We start from the raw sequence: 14,455 nt of genomic DNA on the forward strand, positions 1-14,455 counted from the left end.
GCCAGATGCCACTCACGCACCGACATCAGGATGAAGCTGCTGGAAGCAAGGGGCAGCACGTCAGGGTCGGGACACCACAGCGCGGTCACGCTGGAGGGCACTGCGGACAGCCATGTACAGATGGGAAGCTGTGACTCGGCGGGGAGTCAGGCAGGACCCCAGGCACAGTGCCTCACAGCTGGGTCTACCTGGTCACGGAGCCCTAGACAGCCATGTTGCCTGCATCTACCTCCAGAGGTGTGGGCCTCTCCTTCCGGCACGCCGGTTCTGGAAAGCTGAGCAGAGCAGGCCTACTGCACCTTCCTCCCTAGCCCTGGCAGCCCCAAGCCCCTGCCTCTGGGCACTGTAGGAGGCTGTTTGTGGTGCGGGGGATCAAATGCAGGGCTTCACACATACCAGGCAATGTGCCACACATCCCCAGCTCTGGACACTGTAGGTTCTGTAGAGTTCCCTGGTTTGTCCCGGAGAAACCCTGACAGAGGCCAACTACTTGTTGGGGAAACCACCAGGACCCTCTGCTGATGCAGTCTGGAGACACTGCCAGGCTGGGAACACGGGTCCCCAGCCCCAGGAGGGCGCTCCCCGGCTGTGGATGCTGGTGAGAGGGCTTTGCACCCCCAGGGAAGGCTGCACTCCTCCCAGGAGCACCGTGCAGGACGCAGGACGGCAGATGCTCACCTTTGTGTCTCGACCAGGTCCCAGCTCGGACCACCCCTGGGGAAAGGCCGGACTTCCAGAGTCTGGTGACCCAGAAGCACCACAGCCAGCTTCTGCTCTCCCTGATGCAATGCCAGGTTGCTGTGCCCTTCTGCTCTCTCTGATGCAATGCCAGGTTGCTGTGCCCCAGGTGTGAGGGATAGTGTCCCGCTCCTGCCCCGGGACTTCTCACAAATGCTGCCCCCTGCGAGGTCACGGTCTCTGTCTTCACAAGGCCAGAACAAAGCCCGGGTCAGCACCCAGCCTCACCTCCTGACCCCCAAGGTACCAGAGGCCTGAAGCCTCTCTCGGGTCGGAGTGACACCTAGGATAGTCTGACTACCAGGATGGACAGCCTGGGACGTGAGGTCTACCAGGACTGGGCAGGTCCCATAGAAAGCTCTAGCAGATTACGCAGTGTCCCCAGGAAAGGTACATTCTTGCCCTAATCCCCAGAACTTCTAGGTTTGACTCTACTTGGCAAAAGGATCTTTGCAGATTCAATGAAACACCTTGAAGATCCTGAATAGCCTGCACAGACCCTGATTCCAAAGACAAGTGTCCTGGAAGAGGGAGGCAGGGGGAGTTTCTGATGTGGTGGAGGAGTTGGAAATGGCCAGATGCCTCCTCACTTCTCGAGCTGCAAATGGAGGCGCGTGCAGACCCTGCCTGGGGTCTTCAGAGCATGTGGCACTGCCAACATCTCAGCTTCAGACTCCTGGCCTCCAAAACCGTGAGAATAAATTTGTTGTTTGAAGTCATCCAACTGTAGTGATCAGCCACACGAAACTCATAGATGGTCCAGCACCCTTGACAGAGTGGACAGAGTGGCTGGGCTGTGAACAGGTGCTGCCCAATGCCTGGACAAACTGTCAGGAGGACACCAGGTGTTCCTGGGAAGAGCAACATCCTCCACCCAGCAGAAACAGCCTTAAACTCACGGGAGGTGGGGACTGAAGGATGTCAGTCATATGTACACGGTATTTCCAGAAAAGTCCTGGGGCACCCTGCTCCTGTGGGTGAACATCTGCTCATTCATGTGCTTTAAAAAGAACCTGTGGCCAGGTGCAGTGGTGCATGCCTATGATCCAGGGGGCTGAGGCAGGAGGAGCACAAGTTCAAAGTCAGCCTCAGCAACTTATGGAGAACCTGTCTCAAAATAAAAAGTAAAAGGGCTGGGGATGTCACTCAGTGATTAAGTATCCCTAGGTTCAATCCCTGGTACAAAAAATAATAATAATAACAAAGAAAAAAATAGAAAAAAAAAAAAAAAAAAACCTGCCCTGTGGTAATTGGTAATTCCCAGGAGGGGAGAAAGTACCAGGGGCCATGAAAGCAAACCACAGTGGCTTGGCCAAAATTCCTCAGGAATCATTTGTTTGTTTGTTCACAGTGCTGGGGATTGAGCCCAGGACTTCATGCCTGCTAGGCAAGCATTCTATCACTGAGCCACACCCCCATTCCTAATTCAAGAGTCTTGAAAGCTGTAGAAAAAGAAGAGACAGAAAGCAAGGAATTTTAGCAGGAGTTGAAGGCATCTAGGTCAGTGGGTGAGGTAGTCAGAGGGCACTTGCTTGTCCTCCCCCACTGTCTTAACCTCAGTGCAGGGCTCATTTTGAAATTCTGACCTCTAAGCTGCAAGATAATGTGTGTTTTATTATGCCACTAAGTTTGCGGTAATTTCTTACAACAGCAAACAGGAAACTAATACAGTCTCCATGAGGCTAGAAGGTCTCACATTTTTAAAATCTCTGACCCATGTCCCTTTTGTGCAGAGTAAAGGCAAGCCTCAGGCCCAGAGCCTCTGCCTTCAACCTCACTGAGCACAATAACTACAGTAGTTCTATGTACGTAACGCCTGTGTTTCCAGCACATGATGCTCCTTCCCCACCCCCAGTACTGAGGTTGAACACAGGGGCTCTCTATCAGCCCTTCTTGTTTTTAATTTTGAGATGAGGTCTAAGGACTGCAACTTGGCAGTCCTTCTGCCTCAGCCGGCTGAGTAGCAAGGATCGCAGGTGTGCTCCACTATGCCTGGCCAGCCTCCCATATTCTTTACCAGCTAACCTTAATTCATCACCACCCGCACAGGTACTCTCCTTGTAGCTCTCCAGATCCACAGGCATCCTGATGACACAGGGTCCCAATCTGTAGCTGAGTAGACTGAACCTAGAAGAGGCTTAAGCCAGGTCACCCAGCAGGTGGACTGGCCCAGGCACCTGCCCCTGGGAGCCCATGCTTGGACATGCTCCACAGGCAGCAGGAGGCCTAGGGCAGTGGGCAAGTTCAGCCTGTCTGCCATGGTGCTGTGGCAGGGCGAGACAGCAGACCTGCAAGAATTGGAGAGTCAGTATACCTATTCATTCATTCATTCCTTTGCGCCTTTATTCCAGCAGGCCTGGAGGCAAGGCAAGCCCTCCTGTAACTACAACCCATAATTACATGGTTACTGGGCAGGCAGCACTTCCTATGAAGAGAGAGAGGGCTTAGGGACAGAGTCGCTCTCTGGGTTCTGCCATACCCAGGGGAGAGAACCACTTATTGGTCACAGAACAAATACATCATGGTCACTGTGTACGTTCAGGGGCCCAGAGCTGTGGCAGACACAATGCAGGGGGTGGGGAAGACAGCTGAAGCAGGAGAGACCACACTTGGGGCAGTCATCTGGGGCTCCCAGTCTCACCACCTTCTTTGTGACCTTGGACCACGTGATTTCACCTCTTTGGGCCTCCCTGAAAGTAAAATTAGTATGTCCACCTCATAAGCTTGTTCTTAAGAGCAAGCAATCTGGTTCCTAGACTCCTAATGTCCATGTGGGATTAAGGAGCTGCCTACCCCAGAATGATTCCCAACTAGGAGGGGACAAGGGAATGAGGTGGCAGGCATGGCATCTCAGGTTGTCACCATGAGGTTATCAGGAAGAGTCTCACTCAGGTGGCATGGAAGGAAAGACTAAGCTTGGCAAAGGCAGCCTTTCAGCATCTGGGGTACATCAGTGTCCTGTGCCTGCAGTAACAAATCGCCACAAACTTGGTGGCTTAAAACAATTTATTGGGCTGGGTTTGTGGCTCCGTGGTAGAGCACTTGCCTAGCACGTGGGAGGCGCTGGGTTCGATTCTCAGTACCACATAAAAAACAAAATAAAGGTATTGTGTCCTCTACAACTAAAAAAATAAAAATAAAAAGACCCGGCAATTTATTGAGTTCTGATGGTCAAAAGTCCATAATCAAGGTGTTGTAAGGGCACATTTCTGTGGAGGACCCTTCCTTGCTTTTTCCAAGTTCCGGTGGCTCCGTGTGCCAGGGCTCTGTGGTCACGCGGCTGTCTCCCCCACGCCTTTTCCCTCGTGGTTTCGGGCACTAGCCCCTCTCTCTTCTTAAGGACACTTGTCAGCCCCCCCAGGCTGACCTGGGTAGCGAGCCTTCTGGGATCAGCTGGCAGCAGCGACAGAGCTGGGGCGACAGGGGCCTGAAGGGGAACCAGACGGGGGAACAGTCCCGTAATTTCAGAAGCTTTTGGACTCCAAAGCCGAAGTCATGCTAATTCAAAACGGCAGCCCGGGAGCCGGGGACACAGGATTCCCAGCGATGAGCACCGAGATAAAGGGCTCCCCGAGGGACCCGGCCTGCCTGCCCTGCTCCAGATGCCCCGCCCCGGAGATGTGGTCCAGCATGTGGTCTGGCTCCCACCGCCGCGAACCTGGTCCTCCAGGACGCGAAACTACGGCAGCAGAGGCGGCGGTGGCGCGGGAAACCCGGCAGCCGATCACCGGAGTGGTCACTGTCAGCGGCGGCGCATGCGCGCGGCGACGCGGACCCGGCGGAGAGCGGCGTCGGCCGCATCTCACTCCGCCAACGCGGGGGCGCGGCGCGTGTGTCCTCGGGAAGCAGTCGTGAGGACGGCAAAGAACGACAGGGTGCCGAGCCAACTGCCCGGCCTGAGGGATCGCAGCCCGGACTTCTGCCCTCATTAGATATGGCGGCGTTGGCCTCGCTATCTCTGCGCTTGTGCACAGGCCCCCGAGTCCGGGCAAGTGCTTCTTCCCGCACACCCGCCAGGCGCGCTGTGGGCCCGCTTTTGCCAGTGCGCGTGCGCGGCGGACGTGCGCGCTCCGTCCGAAGGGCAGGCTGCCTTTATCCCCGCGCGGGATTGGTCCTTGACCGCGCTACGCTCTTGTGCGCGCGCGTTGCCTCCGCTGACCCGGAAGTTTTCTCTACACTTAAAAGCGTCGGCCAGCTCCACGCGGCCTCTTCCTGTCTGTGCCAGGGCGGCGCGTGGAGCACGCGGCGCGACCGAGGCTCCTCGGCTGTGCTCTCAGGTTAGCTGCGGAGGGCTCTGGGTTCCGAGGGGCAGCCAAGGGTCTCCGGAGGACGCGGGCGCGCCCGGGGCCTGCGTCTTCGGGGCTCGGCTCCCCCCCCTTCCGGAAAGGGGTGCTTCGGAGACGCGCGGCCCGCGCCGCTCGGAGCCGCGGTGGGCCTGCGCCGCCGCGGACCCTGGTTTTGGGTTTGCGGCCGCACATCGAGACCGGAGGTTGCCGTTTTCGTAGTTCTGTGATCACGCCTTCGCCCTGCCCCTGTTTTCTCCATAGCGTCCCTTAGTGTCCGCCTAGTATCGAGCCAGGGTGGAAACTGGCACCGGTTCTGCCGCAGGTCCGTCCGGTGGTCCTCTCCGTCAGGTGGCGTTAACACCTCACGGACGAGCGGACGGTTCCGAGAGCTTGTGTTCTCTGAAAGTGGCGCGGCCTGTGTCTGCTCGCGTCAGCTGCGACGTCAGGGTACTCGGCGTCCCCTGCCAGGCCACCGTCGCGTGTCCTGCAGCGGCTGTGCACGGGGGGGGCCGCCAGGTCTCGGAACCAGTGCTCCCGAGTGAGGCGGGTGCTTCGCAACAGCTGCGAGGTTTTCTAAGGCCGGGAGAGCGGTCCCTCCTAGCGAGTCACTCACCCCTAGGACGAGGTCGGCCTCAGGTGGGAGTAGGTGTGCCTAGGTGCTCAGTGAATTTTGGCCCCTTCTAACTCCCGTAGGATGGGGTCAGCCTCAGGGTTGGAGCCTGTGCTCCAGGCGGGTGGACTCTGCTTATTTCCCTTCTCACCCTGTGCCCAGGATGACGGAGTGGGAGGCAGCCACACCTGCAGTTGCAGAGACCCCCGACATCAAGCTCTTTGGGAAGTGGAGCACTGATGATGTGCAGATCAATGACATTTCCCTGCAGGTGAGGCGGACTTGATGGGTGGCCCTCCCTACCGGGGGTTGGGAAGTGTGGATTCTTCCAGGAGGGAACATTCGAAATTTGAGAATTGTTCCACCAAGTCAACATTTGAAGGTGCAGTAGTTCAAAAGATCCCTGAATCACCATGTCCACTCTTTCTTAAATCTCACCTACAAGTTACTACGATTTTATATTGATGATTCTTTCTCTAGAGGTATCACATATACTGTTGCATGGGATTTGTTGTTTTTGTAGCAAAATGCACATGTGGTTCACCATTTTAGGTGTGGGGGTTATAAGTCAGTGGTGGAGTGCTAGCCTAATATGTGCAAGGCCCTGAGTTCGACCCCTAACACTTCTCACACAAAAATTTTTCCACCATTTTCAAGTGGAAGCATCTAGTTCTTTTTCTTGCAGTCTGGTTATCCAGCATCATCTGTTAAATAGACTGTTCTTTAACCAGCTGAATGGTCTTGGCACCCTTGTTGAAAATCAGTTGGCTGGTATATGGGTTTATTTCTGGATTCTGAATTATGCTATTGGTTTGTATATCGTACGTTTATACCAGTACTACATCGTCCTGGTTGCTGTAGCTTTACAGCATTTCAGGAAGTGAGAGGACTGTTGGTGTGTACTTTGCCGAGCATGTCCCCAGCCCTCACATAGGTTCCTGTTTTAGGAATTTCATGGACCTTAGGGATTTGTAGTTTTGTGGGTTCTTCCTGTGTTTTAAAAAAGAATTATTTTAAGGGCTGGGAAGGTGGCTCAGTGATAAAGCGCTTCCCTGGCATGCATGAGGCCCTGGATTCAAATCCCCCAGTACCCCCCCCACCCCCAAAAATTATTAAAAGTCATGTTAATTAGTCAAGTACTTATATACTGTGCCTAAAGGATACAGGACTATTTTCTGGATGTCTTGTAGAGCTTTGCTTTGCCTCCATGGGTTTGCTTACAGTGTTCTATATTTTGTGGTGCTAGACATGGAACCTAGGGCTTCTTGTATGATAGGCAAGTGCTGTACCATATAACCCCAGGGGCCCAAACTTCTTCATTAGGGACCCGATGGTATGTTTTATGCCTCACAGACACATTGGGTCTCAGTTACTTCTTCATTTAGTTTTTCTTTTTGTACAACACTTCAAAAATGTAAAAATTATCACTGTCCCTTGTAATCTGGACAAATGACATTTATGTTCTCACATGGAAGTGATAGAGTGGCCTTGGGCACATTTTGTAATGGAACTATCAGCTGCAGTCCCCTTTGCATACACATAACTCTTCTGCTTCAGTCCTCCTTATGTATGCAAGGCTAATATTTTGACTATTATTTCCCCCTGACATTTTCTCTTGTAACAGTGGTTCTGTCTAAGGTGACACTCAGCAATATTTGGATACTTTTTCTTGGTACCTGGGATTAAACTCAGGAACATTTGAACACTGAGCCACATCCCCAGCCTTATTTTGTATTTTATTTAGAGACTGTCTTGCTGAGTTGCTTATCACCTCACTTTTGCTGAGGCTGGCTTTGAACTTGTGATCCTCCTGCCTCAGTCTCCTGAGCCACTGGGATTACAAGCATGCACCAAGGCGCCTGGCCTGGATACATTTTTAGTTGTCAGAACTCAAGTTTGGGTGGGGTGGGGGTTGTAGCTCAATGGTGGAGCGCTTGCCTAGCACCTGTGACGCAAATAAAGGTATTGCGTCCATCTACAACTAAAAAAAAAATTTTTTTTAAACTGAAGGGAAGTGCTGGGGTTGTAGCTCAGTGGTAGAGCACTCACCTAGCACGTGTGAGGCCCTGGGTTCTATCCTCAGCACCACAGAAAAATAAAAGTATTGTGTCCACCTACAACTAAAAAATACGTATGTGTATATTATATATATTTTAAATAAAGACTGAAGGGGTGCTGTGTACAGTTTTGTTTGCCTGTAATCCCAGTGACTTGGGCTGAGGCAGGAGGATTGCAATTTTGAGACCAGTCTCAGCAACTAGAAAGACTCTTGTCTAAACATTTAAAATAAAGGGGGAGCTGGGGAGACAGCTCAGTCGGTAGAGTGCTTACCTTGTAAGCACAAGGCCCTGGGTTCGATCCCCAGCAGCCAAAATAAATAAATAAATAAATAAAATAAAAGAAAGGGGGATAGTAGAGCACCTGCCCAGTATGCCTGGGGTTCGATCCCAGCACTGCCAAAACAACACCTGAATGGGTTGCTGCTGGTGTGCTGGATGCTGCTTGACACCCTACAGCACAGTTGTCTGCTGGAACGTCCATGTTGCAGTTCAAGGAGCACTGTTGTAAAAACTGGAATCACAGGTGGGGATAGAGCTCAGCTGGCAGAGTGCGTGCCTCGCATGCACGGGTTCAATCTCCAGCGCCACCAAAAAAAAAACAAAAAAACAAAAAAAACAAAAAAAAAAACGGAATCACACACTTCACTCCATTATAAATGAAGTGCTTTTGTAGTGATGGGAAAGTCGCTTGTAGGTTTTCCTTTTTGAGCCAGGCTGGACTCGTCCCTGTCCCCTGGCAGGCAGACTGGAATTACATATTGGGGTGCTGTGCTGAGTGGGTGTCAGTGTCTACCCTGTCCTGACTGCTCTTCATCCCCTGCCACTCAGGATTACATTGCGGTGAAGGAGAAGTACGCCAAGTACCTGCCCCACAGTGCAGGGCGCTACGCAGCCAAGCGCTTCCGCAAAGCACAGTGCCCCATCGTGGAGCGACTCACCAATTCCATGATGATGCACGGCCGCAACAACGGCAAGAAGCTCATGACCGTGCGCATCGTCAAGCATGCCTTTGAGATCATCCACCTCCTCACTGGTGAGGTAGGATTCGGCAAGCGAGGCAGGCTGTGCCCATGGAATGTGCCGCAGCGCCCTGGAATGCGTGCCGTGCTGGTCACCGTGTGGTTGTCACCCTGTTAGGGTTCAGTCGGGAGGGAGCACCCGGGCTGCATGTTGGGCTTATGGCCCCCTGTCTTCTAGAACCCTCTGCAGGTCCTGGTGAATGCCATCATCAATAGCGGCCCCCGGGAGGACTCGACTCGCATCGGGCGAGCTGGCACTGTGAGGAGGCAGGCCGTGGACGTGTCTCCGCTGCGCAGAGTGAATCAGGTGGGTGGAGTCCTGCCTGGGGCGGAGAGGGTTTTCCCCTTTGGCATGTTTTAGGTGGAGTCTCACTTCCTCCAGGAAACCTTCCTGGAATCACATCCTGGCTCTGGGAGCCCTCCGAAGTTGGTTTCATCTGGTGCCTGTTGTATACTTTCTAGAGTGTAGTGTAACCTAGTGTACACTACAGATGTGCTGTTACAGATGTGCTGTGTGATTTTCTTCCCCCTCCCTTTGGACCATTGAGAGTCAGTTGCAGTGATTCCAACAGTTCTTCCCTAAACGTTTGAGCCAGTGTCTTCAGAGCAAGGCTGATGGCTCCCATCATTCTGCTCCTGAGGAATTTAATAGCATTATGATACCTGTCATTGACTCATCTGCCCCAGCATGCCCTGTACCTTGTCAGTCAAAGGTATGCTGGACTGAAGTCCTATCATCCAGGTGTGTGTCTCTGGACACGCGTATTTTCCAGCCCTCTGTCCCTTACGTGTGGCAGGGTGTTGTGTTGACTCCCCTGATGTCTTCTCTGAAAGGGTGCCTCATAGCTGGGACCTGTTGAGGCCACAATCCTGCAGGCTTAACTTGGCCCCTGTGCTTCCTAGGCCATCTGGCTGCTGTGCACGGGAGCCCGAGAGGCTGCCTTCCGGAACATCAAGACCATTGCCGAGTGCCTGGCAGATGAACTCATTAATGCCGCCAAGGTGGGTTGGAATGTGGGTTTCAGGTCGGGCAGGGGGCGCGCCCAACATCCAGAGCTAATCAGATGTCTCCTTACAGGGCTCCTCTAACTCCTACGCCATCAAGAAGAAGGACGAGCTGGAGCGTGTGGCCAAGTCCAACCGCTGATGTCTCTGCTGCTGACCAATAAACTGTCTTCCCTTGGGGGCAGCTCCACCCACCTGTTGCCCGTCTTTGGGGGGAAGGCCTGGTGTGATGGGGATGCTCACGGGCCTGGCATGCCTGTCAGCCTGTGGAGACCTGGGTCACAGGGTGCAGGCCAGGTAGCCTAGTATTCCAGCGGGTATTGGGAATGAGAGGGAGAGGATGTCCTTGACCTCCGAGGGACGAGGAGGGTGCTGTGGATCTTCCTGCATCAGGCTCCCTAGAAGCTTCCCCAGGTGGAGGTGGTCCCAGCCCTGTGGCAGGCCAGTCCTGCTCGCGCCTCTTAGATGTGTATGCTGGCTTCACTCTGTTGGTTGTGGCCCGTAGGTCGGCCCTGTACACAGCAGTGCTGCTTGTGCCCTGGCCTTCAGGGGGTGCTGAGAAGCTGGAGCCTTGCACATGTAGGTGCGTCCCCAGCTGACCTCTGACTTGTGAACCTCGTACTGCAAACACCAGTTGCTGGGGTTACAGGTGTACAAGGTAGAGGTTTTGGAAGAGGGTGGTCCCATTTCTGCCTGCTCTGTGCCACTACCATCCAGCTGTCCCCAACATCCGCCCAAGTCAGGCTTGCTGTTCTGGCAGGCCTAGCCTTGGGGGTGGGGCAGCCAGCCAGACGGGTTCCACGGGTGCCTGGGACCTGTAGGGGTGGGCCCAGGTCAGGCACCCTCCCCGAGGGAGGGGCACTTGGTAGCCAGCAGCAAGCAGACCAGAGGCTGGCCAGAACAGGCGGGCACCCCCACCAGCCAGGAGGAGGAGGCATCAAGGTAGGGAGAGGGCTGGCTAGGGTCAGTCCTTGCTATGTCGGGAGCCTTTGACCCCGTCTTCATTTCCCTTCTTGCTTTGCTGTGGGGTCCCTCCTGTAGCTCAGGATCCTTCACTGGAATGAGCACATCCCTATCTTGAGTTGACCCTGATGGGTCCTCCCTGGAGTAGGGTGCCCCAGCTAGGTTTGCTTCCCAGACCTGGGCGTCCCTCCCGGGGCCGGGTCTCCCCACACCCGGTCCTCCCAAGCTAGCCTCCGTCTGCCTGGACGTCTCTAGCTCAGCTTCTTGGGGACTGTCGAGGGTCCGTGCCTGACACCGCCCATTTGCTTCCTTGCTCCCCAGGTTCCAGTTAACCTGAGGATCCGGCCCTGTTTGGGGTGACTCGCTGCACAGCAGCCCCTTCCCTAGGACTCCCTGCCTGACCACCTCCCCGCAGTCGGGCCCGGATGCCGTGCCCGCGGCCTCCCTGGCTCCGCCGCCCGCGGACTCCTCAGGGCTCGGGTCCCAGCTCCCCGGGCGCGCCATCTGCGCCCCGCTGCCCCGGCAGAGGCGAGGAGGACGACGCGGAGGAGGATGAGGGCGATGGCAGCCCCGCCTTGGGCCCCATCCTGCCGCCCACCTCGCCCATGGAGTGCCTCATCTGCGTGTCGCCCTTCGACGGCGTGTTCAAGCTGCCCAAGCGCCTGGACTGCGGCCACGTCTTCTGCCTCGAGTGCCTGGCGCGCCTGTCGCTGGCCACGGCGGGCGGCGGCGACGCGGTGGCCTGCCCGGTGTGCCGCGCGCCCACGCGCCTGGCGCCGCGCCGCGGGCTGCCCGCCCTGCCCACGCAGCCCGGCCTGCTGCCCCGCGACGCTCGCGCGCCGCCGCCGCGCCAGGGCTCCGTGCGCTTCGACCGCCGCCGCGGGCTGCTCTACCTGCGGCCGCCGCCGCCGCCCCCCGGGCCCCGCAAGAGCCGCGCCGCGCGCGCGCCGCCGCCGCCGCCGCCGCTGCGCCTCGGCCGCCCGCTGTCGCGCCGCCTGACGCTGAGCAGCCCGGCCTGGGCCTTCAACGCGGCCGTGGCGCTGGCCGTGCTGGTGGCCGCGGGCCTCGTGGTCTCGGGCGTCTACATCTTCTTCCTGATCCCGCACGCCGCCTCCGCCGGCCCCGCGCGGCCGCAGCTCGTGGCGCTGGCTCCGGCGCCTGGCTTCTCCTGGTTCCCGCCGCGGCCCACGCCAGGGGCGCCCCGGACGCCGCGCCCGGCTGGCCCTGACCTGGACAGCGCCCCGCATGGGACTGCGGTGGGCGCGCTGCAGCGCGAGGGCGGCCCTGAGGACCCAGCCCAGGCAGAGGGGACGCCGGACAACCCACCAGACCGCACGTGGGGGACAGAGGGTGGCCCCGGCTGGACCCCGCGCGTGCGGGGCGGGAGACGGGTGTGGGGAGCGCGGTAAATGCCTCGGTGCCTCAGGCCTGCTGTCCAGGCTGGGGACCTCAGGTCGACCCCAGGCCCTTAGCAGGTGCACTGCAAGCACCCATGGCATTTCCCCATGGGACAGACCCCCTCCAGCAGCAACCACCGCCATCATTCCACAGGGACCCTCTGGGAACACACCGATCCCCGTGGGAGTTCACCTGCAGATGCCTGCGATTCCCAGGGTTGTCCAGCTGAGTGCCCTGGCCTGGCATTTGCGAGGGTTTCTCTGGGAGTCATTTCTGAACCTCAGCCCTGAACTTGAAAGAGTGCTGCGGAGGAATCCCCAGCGGGACCAGGGTTGAAGGTTCTGATCCACTCCTTGGGGTGCACTGCAGGCCGTGAGGGCTCCATCTTTGGAGAGAAAAATTGCTGTTGATCCCTCCTAGCCATGCCCCTCCACCGTCCCTTCAGGGGCAACTACCCCCACACCAAGGGTGTGGTTCTTTTGTTTGTTTCTCTCTACTGCCTGCAGGATGGGCGTAGGAATACATTTATACTCTGGCTGGGACTTAGGCTCAGGGGCAGGGGTGACCCCACCAGGGATGGTTAGGACCCTGTCTCAGTCTCTCTCTGTCTCTTTCTTGAGTACCAGGGATTGAACCCAGAGGCACTTAACCTCTGAGTCACATCCGGGTCCCTTTCACCTTTGAGACAGGGTCTCAGCGAGTTGCTTAGGGCCTTGCTAAGTTGCTGAGGTGGCTTTGAACTTAGGATCCTTCTGAGCCCCTGGTATTACAGGTATTACATACCCGGCAAGGCCCTATCTCTTGAAGACTGGCTGCTACCCGGTTTCTAAGTGCCAAACTGCTCAGGGAGACTTGACTTCTCTGGATCATGGCTTCTGCAAACTTCCCAACATGCTGTGGGGCAGCTGTGGTCATCATGGCTTACAGAAGCCAAGGTCACCCCTGAGTGACATGATTTGTGACTGTGGGAGTCCTGGACTTACCTGGCTAGCCTGAGTGATTCTGGCCCCTCTTTATGCCTGCCAGAGTCCCTATTGCCCTATTTAACTTCCAGGGGCCAACTTCTTTTTTATTTGTTCTTCCCAGTTACACACGACAGTAGTGTATTTTGGCATAGCATGCGCACATGGAGGATAGCTCCCCATTTTTGTGGCACATGATGTGGAGTTACTCTGGTCGTGTATTCGTATCTGAACACAGGAAGTTGTGTCTGATTCGTTCTACTGTCCTTCCCTTCCCATCCCTCTCCCTTCCCCCACTCCTCCCCATTCCATCCAGTAAAATCACCCTCCCCCTCCTCCAGGGCACCTACTGTGAGCCAGCAGCTGCATATCAGAGAGCGCATTTGGCCTTTGGTTTTGGGGATTGGTTTTTTCACTTAGCAGGCTAGTCTCCAGTTCCATCCATTTTGTGTATGTACTACATTTTCTTTATCCGTTCATCTGTGGAAGGGCACATAGGTTGGTTCCACAGTTTAGCTATTGTGAATTGAGCTGCTATAAACACTGATGTGGCCCCAGTCCCTATACTGTGCTGATTTTAAGTCCTCTGGGTATAGGCCAAGGAGTAGGATAACTGGGTCAAATATTGGTTCCATTCCAAGTTTTCTGAGGAATCTTCACACTGCTTTCCCAAGTGATTGCACCAATTTGCAGTCCTACCAGCAATGCACAAGTGAACCTTTGTCCCCACATTCTCACCAACATTTATTGTTACTTGTATTCTTGATGATTGACATTCTGACTAGAGTGAGATGACGTCTCACTTTATTTGTATTTCTCTAATTGCTAGAGAAGATGAACATTTTTTCATGTTTGTTGATTGACTGTTTTTCTTCTGTGAAGTGTCTGTTCATTTCCTTTGCCCATTTATTGACTGGGTTATTTGGGGTTTTTTGGTGTTCAGTTTTTTGAATTCTTTATATATCCTGGAGATTTAATGTGCTGAGGTGCAGGTGAAAAAGATTTTCTCCCATTCTGCAGGCTCCCTCTTCAGGTTCTTGATTGTTTCCTTTGCTGTGAAGAAGTTTTTGAGTTTGATACCAGGGGCCAAACTCTTTCTCCAGGGCTCCATCAGCTCTGCGCAGCTTCCCCACTGTGCTCCAGTGGAAGCTGGCACCTTCCAGTCCACAGCAGCCTTCAGGGCACTCCCAGAAGCCTTCCTGTCTCAATGGAGGGGCAGCAAGTGGCAGCTACCTAGCACAGACTGACCTAGGCCTCTGAGACCCCCATTTAGGGGTGTCACCGGGGCAGGGGGGCTGAGTGTGCGAGGGGAGCCCCTGTCTGTTCCCAGCACTGGGAATGCAGCGTGTGAGTGGTTCCCGGGGAATGGTCACTGGGAGCCGATGGCACCACAGATGACTCGGAGGCAGCCTAG

General features: G+C 55.5%; 2 protein-coding genes across 3 annotated transcripts; both read left to right on the forward strand.

Annotated features, from left to right (window-relative positions):
- Positions 1-4,862: 4,862 nt before the first annotated feature.
- RPS5 (ribosomal protein S5) lies at positions 4,863-9,908 on the forward strand. Its single transcript, XM_079117560.1, has 6 exons — positions 4,863-5,015; positions 5,797-5,905; positions 8,523-8,732; positions 8,892-9,020; positions 9,617-9,715; positions 9,792-9,908. The coding sequence occupies exons 2-6, from the start codon at positions 5,798-5,800 to the stop codon at positions 9,858-9,860; spliced, it is 615 nt and encodes a 204-aa protein (XP_078973686.1). The 5' UTR covers positions 4,863-5,015; position 5,797; the 3' UTR covers positions 9,861-9,908.
- A 26-nt stretch (positions 9,909-9,934) lies between these two features.
- RNF225 (ring finger protein 225) lies at positions 9,935-13,890 on the forward strand. 2 transcript variants are annotated; one of them, XM_079117555.1, is made up of 2 exons: positions 9,935-10,015; positions 11,003-13,890. In XM_079117555.1, the coding sequence occupies exon 2, from the start codon at positions 11,107-11,109 to the stop codon at positions 12,088-12,090; it is 984 nt and encodes a 327-aa protein (XP_078973681.1). In that variant the 5' UTR covers positions 9,935-10,015; positions 11,003-11,106; the 3' UTR covers positions 12,091-13,890. The 2 variants fall into 2 exon arrangements, with proteins under 2 accessions (XP_078973681.1, XP_078973680.1); XM_079117554.1 differs by lacking the exon at positions 9,935-10,015 and adding an exon at positions 10,234-10,660.
- Positions 13,891-14,455: the final 565 nt, after the last annotated feature.

Source organism: Sciurus vulgaris (genome assembly GCF_902686455.1).
Source record: "Sciurus vulgaris genome assembly, chromosome: 17".
In the NCBI taxonomy this organism is placed as follows: Eukaryota; Metazoa; Chordata; class Mammalia; order Rodentia; family Sciuridae; genus Sciurus; species Sciurus vulgaris.